The 16,290-nt window shown below is 41.7% G+C and overlaps 1 protein-coding gene across 2 annotated transcripts in view; it reads right to left on the reverse strand.

Moving 5' to 3' along the window:
* The window catches only part of pus10 (pseudouridine synthase 10), a 53,634-nt gene that overhangs the window by 31,271 nt on the left and 6,073 nt on the right, over window positions 1–16,290 (reverse strand). For both annotated transcript variants that reach the window (XM_063055955.1, XM_063055956.1), the window contains exons 3-4: window positions 8,266–8,517; window positions 4,275–4,361 (exon numbers count right to left, since the gene is read on the reverse strand). In XM_063055955.1, the coding sequence (XP_062912025.1) occupies window positions 4,275–4,361; window positions 8,266–8,517 (339 nt within the window). The remainder of the gene's footprint in view (window positions 1–4,274; window positions 4,362–8,265; window positions 8,518–16,290) is intronic.

Raw genomic sequence — 16,290 nt, forward strand, 5'->3', positions numbered from 1 at the left:
AAATCCAAAGACATACACAAAAAAAATACTGGAGGAGCTCAGCAGATCAGGCAGCATCAATGGAAATGAATAAACAGTTGATGCTTTGGGATAAGACTCTTCTTCAGGACTGGAAAGGAAGGGGGAAGGTGCCAGAATAGAAAGGTGGAAGAGGAGGGGAAGGGGAAGGAGGATAGCTAGAAGTTGATAGGTGAAGCCAGGTAGTTGAGAAAGTAAAGGCTGGAGAGGAAGGGATCTGACAGGAGAGAAGAGTGGACCAGGGGAGAAGGAGGGACACCAGGGAAAGGTGATAGGTAGGTGAAAAGAGGTAAGAGGCCAGAGAGGGGAACAGAAGAACAGGGAAGGGGGAGGGAAAAAAGTTTTTTACCAGAAGAACAAATCAATGCTCATGCCATCAGACTGGAGGCCATCCATATGGAATATGAGGAGCTGCTCCTCTACCCTGAGAATGGCCTTACTGTGGCAGAAGAGCATGGCATGGACTGACACATTGGAACAGGAATGGAAATCAGCCAGTTGCAATTACAAAAAAACACATGCACTGCTGCCTTCTACTGGAATGCCCTGGTATTACATCTCATGTGGTTTTACAATCCATGAGGCTCTTGACAGCACTATAATTTGATTCTAATTTTACTAACAAATAGTTGAATAAGGTAAAAATCCATTTATGAGTAGCAATGGTACGGGTCAACCTTCACTAATCCAACTACCTGTAATCTGGCACTGATTATGCTTAATGTGATCCTTCTGTAATTCGGCATTTTCACTAATCCGGCACTCCTCAGGTCCCAATGGTGCCGGATTAGTGAAGGTCGACCTGTACTATAAAACTAAAATTAGAAAAATGAGCATCTCCATTACACTGTTAGATAATTCAGATGCAAAATAATTTCTGATGCCTAAAAGCAAATCAGGTGGACTCCCCCCTCCACCCCAACAACAAAATAATAAAATTTTTAGTCAAGTAATTTGACACAGCAAGGTGTAGCATGCTTTGAAGAAAAAGAAAATTGCTGAGTATATTCCTATAGTTACGCAGCTTTTCACCAGTTTATAGCCAACATCTCTTGGTAGGTTACAATTTCAATCGGGTACTGAGGTGTTTATTTTGCATATGTTTATCATCTGACAGCTAAATTATGATTACAATGCTAGTCCAAAGCTGCTTTTGGACTAGCAACTTCAGTGAGTCACTAAAAATGGAGTAAAGTATGTAAATAAGTAAGTTGCTGCACAACCTCAGCCAGGTGTCATACACAGCTGCAGGCTTGCCAGAAGACTGCTGCAATCAGTCTTACGGTGATCAAACAGGGGATTTAGAGGAAACTGGGAGTATCTAGACTCTAGAGGAAACCTGCACAGTCACACACAGACAGCACCAGAGACCAGGTTGCTGTTGCTGGGAGGTAGCAGTATTTCACCGGTCTGTCCACCGTGTCATACATGGAATGGATTAAATGACAGTAAAGACGTTGGCCTAAGCATGGTCTCAATTCATTTGTTCATTTTCCATGAGGGATTTTTTTTTAAAAATTACGTTTTTGTTGTTTTCTTTTTCTCCCCAGAAGAATTCAGTACAACAATCCAGTGCAATTTCAACAGGCACTCAAATAGAGAGGAATGGAGGACCTGTTGTGGGATGAAGGGCCTGTTGTGTGCTATACTTTTCTATGTTTTACATTCAATAAGATCAGCCCACTTTCAGTGCCATACCCCGCTACAATTCACAATGATAACCGCGCCCCCCAGCACTGCTCCAAAAAATAAAATTCCTTCCAGTTATAACCAATGTAACAGATCTAACTACTGATTGCCATATGTTATCTGGAAACACTTCGTGTGTTTAGGACCTGAACAATATTTAAATAAATTAAATGCATGGATAAAGAAATGACAATAACAGGTCATTATTTATAATATGCATCATAGAATTTATAACAACAATAAAAGCACAAGAATCACATGAATTAAAATCAGATTTCAATGTTCTCTTTAGTTTTTAAGGCAATGGTCCAAGTAATTGAGCACAAAATGCTGGAGGCATAAACAGAGTAGACAGAAGGCACCTTTCTCCAGGGTCGAAATGTCTAATTCTAGACGACAAGCATTTAAAGTGAGAGGAGAAACATTCAAATGAGAAGCGAGGGACAAGTTTTTGTTCTGTGGGTGCCTGGAATGCATTGTCAGTGACGGTGGTGGAGGCAGATATAACAGACTTTCAAGAGGCTGAGTTCTTTGATCTTAGCAATTTACTTGTAAGCGTTTCATCACCATGTGAGGAGACATCATCAGTGCACTGTTGATTGGGCATGTCCTCCAAATGCTTGGCCTTTATGTACTTTTCAAACAGCTGTTTGGACCTAATTTTGGGAACTCGGTTGAGATGTGGGGAGGAAACCTCGTCGCTGATTGGCTGTGTGGCGCACTTAATGCTTTGAGGTCTAGAATTTTGCCTGCATTGGCTCTTAAACAGGATCGAGGTCTACATGTTTGTTTACAGAATTGCTCACCAAAAATCACGCTCCTAGGAACTATCTTGCATGTCGTGAGTTCGCCTGCGCCATGACTTTCACTGATGCCCAGTCAAATTTGTGCCCCTCTCAATCTTCATGGATAGAGATGATGGAGAGTTGGTGAGGCCGCTTCACAGCCAGTTGATGTCCATGGATCCTTGAGGATGGTTTTCTCCTAGTTTGGCCGACGTGACGTTTGCTGCAGTCTCAACACACTGGATTTTGTTGACAACATTGGTCTTTTCTGATAGCTTGGTTTGTTCCTTTGGTCTGCAAAGTACTCTCCTCATCATTGCTGTTGGCTTGTGCGCAACTGAGATTCTTCGCTCTTGGAGCAGTCAGGCCAATATTTCCGAGATATTTCAAATGTTTGTAAGGACAACCCATTTGATTGCTTCTATGCTGGTGCATTGTGGACCTCATAGGCACCTTCGTATGAAGTTCCGTGCGAATATTTTAAAGAGATGCTTCTTCTCTTTACCCTTTAGTTTCGCCGTGCTGTAGTGTGTCTCCGCTCTTCAGAACAAAGCTTGCGTGCATCTGGGTGGGTGGTTGCTGGTGCCGCAGCATGGCGGAACTAAAGGACAAAGAGGAGAAACATGACGAAATGACGTCCTGGCAGCTGACTGAAAAATATATCAAGGCCAAGCTTTCGGAGGACACACCACAATCAACAATGTACCCTCACATGGTGACAAAGCGTTTGCCAGTAAATTACCAAGATCGGAGAACATCTCAACCCAACCATCAATCACCCAAGCTACACATTTTCTGAATTATTTCCAGGTTCTTACAGTATATGGGCATTGGAATATGCAGAGACTGGGGGGATACGGACCATATGCAGGCAGAAGCGATACGGTGTCATTAACTTAATTAGCTCAGCAATAATATGGTGGGCCAATAGAGTCTGTTCTTGTTCTATGCTCTGTATGTAACATGATCTCTAAGGTCCATGATGTCTTTTTAAATCTGTTTGTTCCATACTTGGTTTCAGATTTGTTAAATCTACACGCATTTTGTCCCTCTAAGGTTATGCACAAGTTTAATGGCAGTATTAGTAACATAATGTTGATGAATAGGGTAACACAGGGAAGAACTAATGTTAGATATTTGTCACCAAGCTGCAGGGACAGTTGCTATATGCAAATTCACAGCAGGGGCAAAAAAGGGCAACTATCCATGACTGTGGTTAAAACATTTTGCCACAGTTTAATCCAAATTTGCATCCAACCTAAGTAATGCTCATTTCTAATACCAGGACACAGCATATGCCTTTGATGTAAGCAATGCACATTTTGCTAGGGAAAAGAAAAATAAAATAAAATAAATTTTAAACAGGCAATTATCAAACACAAACACTTGTTCAAAGATCAGTTATTTAATTAAATCATTATTTAAAATGAGTTCCATTGTCTGATTTAATCATAATTCCTTCTGTAAAAATAAAGCTCAACAGCTGAAGGAGAAAAGCCATGAGAAACTCATTTGGTAAATTTTGTTCCCAGTCATTTGTCGTTTGAAAGTCGGGAAGGAGACAAGTCAATAGTCTATTCCCTTCACTTCTAAATTACATGGGATGAAAGCAGAAAAGGTGACGAAAACAGAAGGACATGGTTTAGCAAACGAGTGTAGCTCAATATAAAGAAAGGTAAAGATATAGATTTTGTAATTTACCAAGAGGAACAAAACATTAAGTTATATTTCATACAACAGAAAAATCCATTATGTTTAAAAATGAGATACTAGAATACTCACCTCTCTGACTAAGAGCTGTGGTGGCAGTGAAACTGAAAATACAAGACTGCTAAAATGATAACCAGCAGATTCCACTTTATCACACACCTGAAAAACAATGCAAAATTTCCATTCACAGCAGAACATGGATTGAACTACTGAAGTGTAGAACTACTTATTGCCAGCAATGAATCACTTTAATGAAGAAGCTACTTCAGTTCGACAGATACCTGTTGTATAGCCAGTGTATACACGAAAGAAAGTTCAATTTGTTATTGCTTCCCTGGCACAGACATATCATAGAATTTCCACTGTCATGCACATTTACGAATGTATATTTTTATCAATCTGATAGTACTAGATTATCTCCAATACGTGATCAATTTAGGAAATGGAGCTCCCTTTAAACACCATTGTTTATGCAAATATTTCTAAATAGCACTGTCAATAGACCAAAATCAGGCTTCAAATCATTGAGTCACCATGATAAAATAATAAATAAAATACATTTAAGAATTTAGATTCCAGAAGAGTATTTGCCCAGTTGATTTTCTTTAGATAGGTATCTGGAGTTTTTTTTTTAAATTGCTATATGCTGTGTTACAGAGAAACCAACTCTTAGGACTGAGGTTGGATGGGAATATTGCAGTGCTGGAAGTGTGTCACGTTTGTAATGGAAAAGATTTTAAGTCTGAAACCAAATTCAAGGTAAAAGGTTATTAGGAAGAAATAGCATTTGGTTGAGACAGAAAATGTGGGCTAGGGAAGTAGACAGAGATGTTGCAAGGCAGAGAGAGTTGTGTGAGCTGTTTGCAGGGGGCAATTGGGTCTTTCCAATCTTGAGTTTAAGAATATAATGGCTTATCCAAGATCATAATGAGGGCATGGTTCAGATACACAGCTTGAAAGCACAGGACTGATCATGACAGATAACTTTGAAATATTTATTCATTTTCCAGAATGTGGTCATATGAACAAGAGCAGCATTTATTGTCCTTGTGGAATGGAACTCAAGAGGTTGGTGTTGAGTTACTTTCCTCTCTGCTGTTAGCTCATCTCCACCAGTACAGAACAAGGATAGAGTACCCCTGGTCCACAGCTTCCTCATTCAACTCATCATTCTCCATAACTTCAAAGAGATTAATTCCACCACCAAAGGCATCTTCCCTTCCTTGGCGTGATAAGATGTACTCTTGACCTCACAGTCTACCTCGTTATGATCTTGCACCTTATTGTTTACATGCACTGCACTTCATCTCTAACTGCATTCACTAATTTTTCTCAGATTTCAAAAAAGTTAATTAAAAATTGCATCCTGGTTTCTCATCAGTGAGAATTTCTTAATTCTATTGACTACTCAGCCAACTAAATGAATACACACATCTACTAGGAACCAGAATATTACTAAATTAACATCTGACAACAGAAGACACAATCAATTTTAAATCCTTGTTGGGAGCCCTTTCCAAAATCACTTGAGAGCTGAATTCTTTGTGGATTCCAATTCTGTGCTACTATAGTTTGTGCAGAATTATTTCACTCAACCATACCTGAGATTGCGAGTGCAGAATTTCCTAAAGATTTTGATTGAGGAGCACAAAGTTTGACAGAGTGATGGAGGCCAGTTATTTTCCACTTCTGGGTAACCAGGGCCCATCAGTATGAATATGCCACTTATCACACCAGTTGTCCTTACAAATTTACCTGTTTAGCTAAGGTTGGTACTAATGCAGGCTACAGGAAGGGAACTGCACTGAATTATAATACTTCAGCTTGAACCAGATAACCTTTCATAACTTACCCATGTAAAACAGCCTTTTAAACCCTGATAAATTTACTCATTCCGTGTTGTTAATACTGAGAACGTGGGAATGCCGTGTTACCTACTAAAACCATTATGGCACTAAGTAAATGGTTATTACAATTTTGTTCAGCCTGCAATTAACATCCTTGCTATCAAATCAAACTCAAGCAGAGTTTGGGACCTTTATTTTTAGCTATAATTATTCAGGAAGGAGTAAAACTTCATGAATAATTAATCATTATAAAATCTGCAAAAGAAACCACTAAGATCTGCTGAAATGATCAATCAAATCTAAAAAACATCTATAATCCAAATCTACAGTAACATTTAACTAAGTAATCAGGGCATAATATTAATTGGTATATTTTAATGTAGAAAACCAATAGTCATCCATCATCTAATACTGAAAATTATAATAAGCCCACTAATGACAGAAAATTAGACAAAAGCAAATAAGACACTGAATTAATGCATGAACTTGATGTTCTGAAAATTTTAAATTGCTTGCTAATTGGGATAATTTATGACTTAATTAATAATGTAAAACCTGAAATATAATTACCAGCATCTTACATTTATACAGTTCATGCCTTAATCCTTCAACAATTTCTCTTTCAGCTTCTCCCACTTTCACCAAACCCAAGGGCATCTGCATGGGCCCCAGCTAAGCCTGCCTTTTTGTCGGCTATGTAAAGAGTCTATGTTCCAAGCCTACATTGGGAGTGCCCCCCAACCCTTTTTGTACTACATCAACTACTGCATTGGTGCTGCTTCCTGCATCCATGCTGCACTCGTCAATTTCATCCTTTGCTTCCAACTTCCAAATTGCCCTCAAATTTACTTGATTTATCTTGGACACCTCTCGCTCCTTTCTCAATCTCTGGAGACAGGTAGTCTACTGCTATTTTTATGTACCTATTGACTCTCACAGCTATCTTGACTATCCTGTACCTCTGTCACTTGTAAAAAATGCTATTCCCTTTTATCAGTTCCTCTGTCTCCACCGAATCTGCTCTCAGGATGCGGTGTTCTGTTCAAGAACAGCTGAGATGTCCTCCTTCCTCAAACAGCAGGGTTTCCCTTCCTCTACAATTGATGCTGCCCTCACCCCATCTCCTCCATCACCTGAACACTTGCCCTCACCCTATCTTCCTGCCACCATAAAGGGGTAGAGTTGCCCTTGTCCTCACCTACCACCCACGGGCTTCCACACCCAGCACATCACTCTCCGTAATTTCTGCCATCTACAATAGGATTCTACCACGCATTGGGGTTTCCCTCATCCCTCTCTCTGCTTTCATAGGGATTGCCCTCTATGTAGCTCCCTGTCGACTCTCTCTCCCCACTGAACTCCCTCCTGGCCCTTCCACATGTAATTGAGACAAGCGCTACAACCATCCCTACACCTCCTCCCTCACCATCATTCAGGCTCTCAAACAGACACTTCAGCTGTGTCTTCTACTGTATCTGATGTTCCTGCTGCGGCCTCCTCTACATCGGTGAGACCAATGTAGATTGGGGGACTGCTTCATTGAGCACCTTTGCTCTGTACACCACAAAAGGTGTGTTTTCTTGGTGGTCATCCATTTTAATTCTACTTCCCACTGATCCTCTACCGTCACGATGAGGCCTCTCTCAGTTTGAAGGAACAACACTTCATATTCCATCTGGGTAGCCTCTAACCTGACGCCATGAACATAATTTTTTTTCTAACCTGATAGTTTCTCCCCCTCTCCTTTCTCTTTTTCCTTTCCCCATTCTGCTCCCCTCTTACCCCTTTCCTTTTCCTCATTTGCCCACCACCTCCCTCTGGTGACCTCCTCCTCCTCCTCTTTCTCCCACGGTCTACTTTCCTCTCCTATCAGCTTCCTTTTTCTTCAGTGCTTTACCTCTTCCACTTATCACCTCCCAGCTTCTCACTCCATCACCCCTCCTCCACCCCAACCACCTTCTCTCTCACCTATCACTCACCACTTTCCCTCCCTCCACTTTCTTACTCTGGCTTCTTCCCCCCTTCCTTTCCAGTACTGATGAAGGGTCTCAGCCTGAAGCATCAAATATACATTCCTTTCCATAGCTGCTGCCTGATTTGCTGAGTTCCTCCAGCATTTTGTGTGCTTTGCGATGCACTTCCAGCATCTGCAGAATCTCTTGTGTTCATGCATTAATTTGTGTAAGAAAGTTGGTAAAAAAAAGTCAAATATTTACCTTTTTCACAAAATCTTTTTCACAAAGGTCCTGTAGAACACCCAGACATACCGTGCAGGTTCGAACACCAACATCAGGATCCAAAAGTTCATTTGATGACAGTTTTGTAGCTCCATTTTTGTCAGAATCCATTTCATTATTTTCACAATCCTCCAATCTGATTTTCTTACAAAGTGGTTGATCATTTTCTATTCGTTCAGACTTGCATTCATCATCATCATTCAAGAATTTGCAGAGTTCAGTGAACAATTCCTGAAACACAATCATGTGTTTAAGAAGTTATTGTCCATTGCTGACTACATGTGGAATTTGGCAAAAAGACACCATTTGTCTCTATTTTTACACTGTTATAATATGATTTTCACCACTGGAGATGCTTACAATAGTAAAGATCAAATACGTTCAAAGGCACAATAGTGTTTTATTTTTGAGTCAATGACACTTTGGACTGTGGTGGAGAAGGCAGGAGCCCACAGAGAAAACACACATATTCGTGGGGAGGGCGTAGAGATTTCTTACCGATCACATCGGAATTGAACTCCCCTGAGCTGCAACAGCATTGCAGGAACTGCTGCACTGCCAGGGCGCCCATTACCTGAAGGTGGGGTTAGGAAATCCTGGGGAGACTTGAGCTTCAGTATAACAAGCAAGAACATTGTACGGATTAGGAATCCTCCTCAACCCAGAACATGGTTGTACAAATCCCATAAGATAAATACTGAACAAGATCAAGGATTTATGAGTTGGGCTGAAGGTAATTAACTAGATTACTAATGAACTTGCTTCCACATGTGCAGGCCAAGTCTTTATGTATATTTAAGGCAGAGGTTGATAGATTCTTGACTGGTCCTGTCATGAAGGGATACGGGGGAAGGCAAGAAATATCGAGGCTGAGAGGAAAAATGGATCAGCCATGACGAAATGGAGCACACTCGATGGGTGGAAAGGCCTAATTCTGCTCCATATCTTATGATCTTATTACAGAGTTGCACACAAGCCTGATTTGTTTTCTATTGAGCCCTGTACCACACAATCGTGAGACATTGAGCCAATGCAACTGTTGTGTGAATGGAGGATGAAGAGGAAATATAAAAAATATAATTTCCACTGGATACTTCTGCTTGCCTTATTCCAAGGTCAACAGCAACAAATCTACCAAAAGGCTAAATAAGCTTTCCATTTGTTCAGAGGAACAGTGAAACCATAGTAAGGGAGGAAGGGATGATATCAGCAACGACCTGAATATCATGTGTACGAAGATGAATCCAATATTGTGAAGGAAGACAGGAGTCAACAATTAATATATCTCTTTTGAAATGTCCACACCTCAGCCAGCACATGCACTGCCACAAAGACACAGCTCTGACTGTCTAGGTGGCTATCTCCAAATTGCCATGAGAAAGTTTCTGCCGATGAACATCTCTAGTCCAAGTTACTGCAGTTATTACTACAGCTCAAACTGTACAATAAAATGAACGATCAATAAAGACACAAACTATATTTGAATAAACCAAGGTTATGCCACTAATCCACTTAAATTTTTAATCCAAGGTCAATTTTAACATGCAAGTAAATCAACCCAGGCAGCTATATAACTGGCCAATTCATATGATGAGTAACAATGAATAATGAGGTCTGATACAACGCTTTACCACTTTTAAAGAATAAAAATCTTAGAATTATAATGGCAACTCTACAACAGAACATCAAAAGCACTTTAAGTCCAGTGAAGCACCTCTGAAGTGTTATTGCTGCTGTGATGTAATCACTTTTGCACATAAACTCTCAGTAAGAACGAGATAATCTGTGCCATGAGTGTTGCTGGAGGGATTTGCATTCTGGCCACTTTATTAGGTACAGGATGTACAGGACCTCATATGCTTCTGGTCTTTTGCTGCTGTAGTCTGTCCACTTCTAGGTTCGATGTGTTGTGTGTTCAGAGACTTGTGGTTATTTGAGTCACTGTCAGCTTCCTTTCAGCTTGAACCAGTCTGGCCAATATCCTCTGACCTCTCTCATTTATGAGGCGTTTTCTCCCACAGAACTGCAGCTCACTGGATTTTTATTTTGTTTCTCACACCATTCACTAAAACTGCTGTGCGTTAAAATCCCCAGAGATCAGCAGTTTCTGAGATACTCAAACCACTTCATCTGACACCAACAATCATTCCATGTTCAAAGTCACTTTGATCACATTTCTTCCCCATTCTGTTACATTGTCTGCACAACTGAACCTCTTGCCCTTGTCTGCATGCTTTTATGCATTGAGTTGCTCCCACATGACTGGCTGATTAAATGTTTGCATTAACGAACAGGTGCACAGGTGTACCTAATAAAGTGGCCACTGAGTGCATTTTGGCTAGAACATCAGCAATAGACAATCAACACTGGTGCACCTCAAGGATTTGTGCTCAGTCCACTGCACTATTCTATCTACACCCACGATTGTGTAGCCAGCCACTAACGCCATCTATAAATTTGCTGATGAAACAACCGAGGAGGCCCTCCATTGGTTCAGGTCGACCATGGATGTTGTGTCCTAGCTGTCTACGTGATACCCAGCCAGAGCAGCATGATCTGAAGAGCAGCTGTTGCCCATGCAGCAAGCTTCTCCTGTCCTCCGCTCTTACACTCTGCCACGATAGAAAACATCCTCTCTACATCCACTCTATCAAAGCCTTTCACCATTCCATAGGTTTCAATGAGGTCACCCCTCATTCTTCTGAATTCTAGTGAATACAGGCCCAGAGCCAACAAATGTTCTTCACATGACAAGCCATTCAATCCTGGAGTCAATTTGGTAAACCTTCTTCAAACCCTCTCCAGTTTCAGCACATCCTTTCTTAGATAAAGTGCACAAACCTGCTCACAATACACCAATGCTTTATAAAGTTTCAATATTACTTTCTCTTATATTCTAGTCTTCTTGAAAAGAATACTAACACTGCATTTGCCTTCCTCACCACAGACTCAACCTGCAAATTAATCTTTAGGGAATCCTGCACAAGGACTCCCAAGTCCCTTTCCATCTTAGTTTTTAGAAAATAGTTAACCCTTTCAATTCTTCTACCAAAACGCATAATCATACACTTCCCATTTCTGTATTCCATCCGCCATGTCTCTGCCCAATTCTCCTAATCTGTCTAAGTCCTTCTGTAGCCTCTCTACTTTCTCAAAGCTACCTGCCCCTCCACCTGTCTTCATATCATCTGCAAACTTTGCAACAAGGCCCTCAATTCCATCATCCAAATCATTGACATATAACATAAAACAAATCGGTCTCAACACAGATCCCTGTGGAACACCACTCGTCACCGGCAGCCAGTCAAAAAAGGTTCCCCTTATTCTCACTCTTTGCCTGCTGCCAATGAGCCACAGTTTATCCATGTCAGAATCTTTCCTGTAATACCATGGGCTCATAGCTTGTTAAGTAACCTCATGTGTGGCACCTTCTCAAAGATTTTCTGAAAATTTCATTGTCCCCCATTACTACCTCTCCAGCAAATTTTCCTGCGGTCCGATATCCACTCTTGCCTCTCCTTTACACTTTATATATCAGAAGAAACTTTTGGTATCCTCTTTAATATTATTGGCTAGCTAGCTTACTTTCATATTCCATCTTTACGTTCTTAATGACTTTTCTAGTTGCTTTCTGTTGGTTTTTAAAAGCTTCCCAATCCTCTAACTTCCCATGAATCTCTACTCTACTATATGCCCTCTTTTTGGCTTTCATGTTGGCTTTGACTTCTCTTGTTAGCCATGGTTGTGTCACCTTTCTTTTTGAATAATTCTTCTTTGTGATGTATATATCCTGTGCCTTCTGAATTGCTTCCAGAAATTCCAGCAATTGCTGCTCTGCCATCATCCCTGCCAGTGTTCTTTCCAATCAATTCTGGCCAACTCCTCTCTCATGTCTCTGTAATTCTCTTTACTCCACTGTAATACTGATACATCTGACTTTAGCTTTTCCTTCTCAAATTTCAGGGTGAATTCGATCATATTGTGATTACTTACCCTTAGGGTTCTTTTACCTTAAGCTCTCTGATCAATTCTGGTTCACTGCACAACACCCAATCCCGAACAGCTGATCCTCCAGTGGGCTCAACCACAAACTGCTCTAAAACAGCCACTCCAGAACATCCCCCTCCTATAATCCAGCACCAACCTGATTTTCCCGATCAACCTGCATATTGAAGTCCCCCATGACTATTGTAACATTGCCCTCTTGGCATACATTTTCTTTCACCCATTGTAATTTGTAGGCCACATCCTTACGACTGTTTGGGGGTCTGTATACAACTCCCATCAGGGTTTTTTTACCCTTGCAGTTCCTTAGCTCTCTCCGTAATGATTCAACACCTTCCAACTCCATGTCACTTCTTTCTAATGATTTGATTTCATTTTTTTACCAACAGAGCAACGCCGCCCACTCTGCCTTCCTGCCTATCCTTTCGATACGACGTGTATCCATGGACCTTAAGCTCCCAGCATTAATCTTTCAGCCATGATTCTGTGATGGCTGCAACATCATACCTACCAATCTGCAATTGTACTACAAGTTCGTTTACCTTATTTCGTATACTGTGCGCATTCAGCTACAACACCTTCAGTCCTGTATTCACCTTTTTCGATTTTGTTGCACCATGCTCAACCTTTTGATTCCTAACTTTGAGGTCTTACCAACTTCGGCATCCACAACCTGTCCACCAACTTTTCTGGCACTCTGGTTCCCATCCCCCTGCAACTCTAGTTTAGACCCCACCGTACAGCATTAACAAACCTTCCTGCTAGGATATTTGTCCCTCTCCAGTTCAGGTGCAAACCATCCCTTCTGTACAGGTCCTACCTTCACTGGAAGAGAGCCCAATGATCGAAAAATCTTATGTCCTCCCGCCTACACCAACTCCTTAGCTGCCTATTAAACTGTATAATCTTCCTCGTTCTGGCCTCACTAGCACGTAGCACGGTCAGCAAACCTGAGATTAAAACCCTGGAGGTCCGGCCCTTTAACTTAGCACCGAACTCCCTGAACTCCCCATGCAGAACCTCATCACTCATCTTACCCGTGTCATTGGTACCCATATGGACCACAACTTCTGGCTGTTCACCCTCCCACTTAAGAATGCTGAGGGCTCGATCTGAGATACCCCAGATCCTGGTACCCGGGAGGCAACATACCATCCAGGATTCTCATCCTTGCCAACAGAACCTCCTGTCTGTTCCCCTAACTAACACCATGTGCCTTTTCTTCCCACTTCCCAACTGAATCACAGAGACAGACTCCGACTTTCCTCTGACAGGTCACTCCCCCTGACAGTATTCAAAGTGATATACCTGTTGCTGAGGGGGATGCACTGTCTCCTTAACCCCTTTCCCCTTCTTGATTGTCACCCTGCCTCCTGTGTCTTGCATCTTGGGTGTAACTACCTACTCTATATCACCTGCCTCAGCCTCCTGAATGACCCAGAGTTCATCCATTTCCAGCTCCAACTGCTTAACGCGGTTTGTTAGAAGCTGCAGCTGGATGCACTTCTCACAGTTGTAATCGTCAGGGATACTGGAGGTCTCCCTGCCTTCCCACAACCATGACAGGCATTGCGCTATCCTGCCTGTCAGCTCTACCTAGCTTTAATTGCTCTACCTGCCTTCCTTTAATTTGGTTTTACTAAATAATCCCAAACGCTGACTGGCCACTGGTCAAAGCTCTATTATGCTGCCCTTTATCTTTGGGCAGTGGACTTAATTGAAGTCGCCTCCTCTCCAAACTTCCAATGTCTGGATTGGCTGCTAGTCGAAGCTCTATGCCCAATACCTCCCACAGCTTTGACAAGCTAAAGGAAAATGACACAACTATTGTTGGTAGATTTTCAGATGGTGATGAGGAGGCAAACAGGAGTGAAATAGATGAGCTGTTTGAGTGCTGTCATAACAATCTTGCACTCAAAGTCAGTTTGACTAAGGAATTGATTGCGGACTTGAGGAAGGGGAAGTTGAGGAAACACACACCAGTCCTCACCGAGAGATCAGCAGCGGAAAGGGTGAGCAGTTTCAAGTTCCTGAGTGTCGACATCTCTGAGGATCGACACTGGGCTCAACATACTGATGCAACTACAAAGGACTGATATCAGCAGTTACATTTCATCAAGGCTTTGAGGAGACTCGGCATGGCACCAATACTCTCACAAATTTCGACATGTACTGTAGAGAGCATTCTAACGGATTGCCTCACTGTCTGGAATGGAGGGGTGACTGCACAGGATTAGAAAAAACTGCAGCAAGTTGTAAAGTCAACCAGCTCCATCGTGGGCACCAGCCTCCCCAGCACCGAGGACACCTTCAGAAGAAGACCATCCATAATGAAGGGCCCCCATCACCAAGGACATGCCCTTTTACTGCTACCCTCAAGGAGCAGGTACAGGAGCCTGAAGGCACACACTCAATGCTTTAGGAACAGCTTCTCCCGTCTGCCATCAGATTTCTGAATGGACAATGAACCCATGTACACTACCTCTCTCTATATATATATTTTTTGCTCTTTTTTTGCACTACTTATTAATTTTGTTTGAATATATTTCTTATTGTAATTTATAGTTTTTTATTATGTATTGCAGTGCACTGCTACCACATAACAACAAATTTCATGACATATGCCAGTGATATTAAACCTGATTCTGAGATCCTGTGTTCTGCTTTAAAGCAGTGGCTCAGATCCCTTATGTCCACATTTTAAATAAAAATGGAAGCAAGGACAAGAACTGGCAAGATAATGGGAGGGTATAGCATCATCTCAAGGATTAAGTTTACTTATCATGTGTACATTGAAATTTACAGTGAAATGCTTTATTTGTGTGCGGGGGTGGGGGGCAGCCCACAAATGTTGCTACATATTCCGGAACCAACATAGCACACTCACAATACTCAGCACACTAAAAATCTCTGATGGCCTACTGATCAGTCTGACCTCGCCACCTTCTACTTTTATACATCCAGTCACATCCAAAGATTCCCTTCCTTTTCCAGAACCTATTCCACACTTGGCTCTCTGTTCTCCATGGAGTTCTTTGATGCCATTGATGGAAAATATGCCAAGTTTCACGTGCACTGACAAAATACAGCTTCAGTTTACCACCACTTCTCCTTGTTCCCCGACTGCCTCAGACTTTCCATGCTGCTTCTCTGGTACACAGTATCAGACAAGCTGACACTTCCTCTAATTATACACAAGGTAGTGTTCTTCAGATCCTGACCAAAACTTGTACTGGCACAGTCTCCGGTTCATGCGTCTGTTTACCAACCTTGGTGTTGAATCTAACTCTGTACTGTACTTCCAATCTCGTAAGCACTTCACTGTGTTGACCCTCCATTTCCACCTTTGTGATATTTGCCTTTATCCACCCTACGACAGTTTCTCTGATGTCGCACATTCAACTATGCCTTTAGGAGTCCAAATCCTCCATTAACTCAAACTCATCCTAAGCACCGATGCCTTTAACACAAATCACATTGCCCATTCATTCATCCTCACTGACTTGCATTGTGTCCTGCTCCAGCAAGGGCTTAGTTTTAAATTCCTTATCCTCGTGTTCCAATCACATTCGATAGCCCATCACTTCATACTTATTCCTCACTCCAATTCCATAACACCATGAGTGACACCAATTTCTGATCTGCAGCATGCACCCTATTTAATAAAATAATTGTTTCACCATGGCCACCACCATTAGAGTGCTCTCGATTTCCTCTTCTAAACTTCCAACATTACCATCTCTTTCTTCTTTTATGAAGTGTCTTCAAACTGCCTCTCTCCATGGTCCAAATTTTGAGAGAGAGCATTTGAATCAGGACACGATAAAGGCAGCACACTGAGAAGCAACAATTGACTTTGGACTCGAGCTGCCGACATTGTATTTCAATAATAAGTGATCTGTCGGCCCTGAGGCTACAGTGTGGCACTGGTACAACAGAAGCATCAAAGTACCAAACAGCCTCCTGTAGCTGTGAATATTACACAAATTACCAAAGAAG

This window comes from Mobula hypostoma, chromosome 8 (genome assembly GCF_963921235.1).
Source record: "Mobula hypostoma chromosome 8, sMobHyp1.1, whole genome shotgun sequence".
Classification (NCBI taxonomy): domain Eukaryota; kingdom Metazoa; phylum Chordata; class Chondrichthyes; order Myliobatiformes; family Myliobatidae; genus Mobula; species Mobula hypostoma.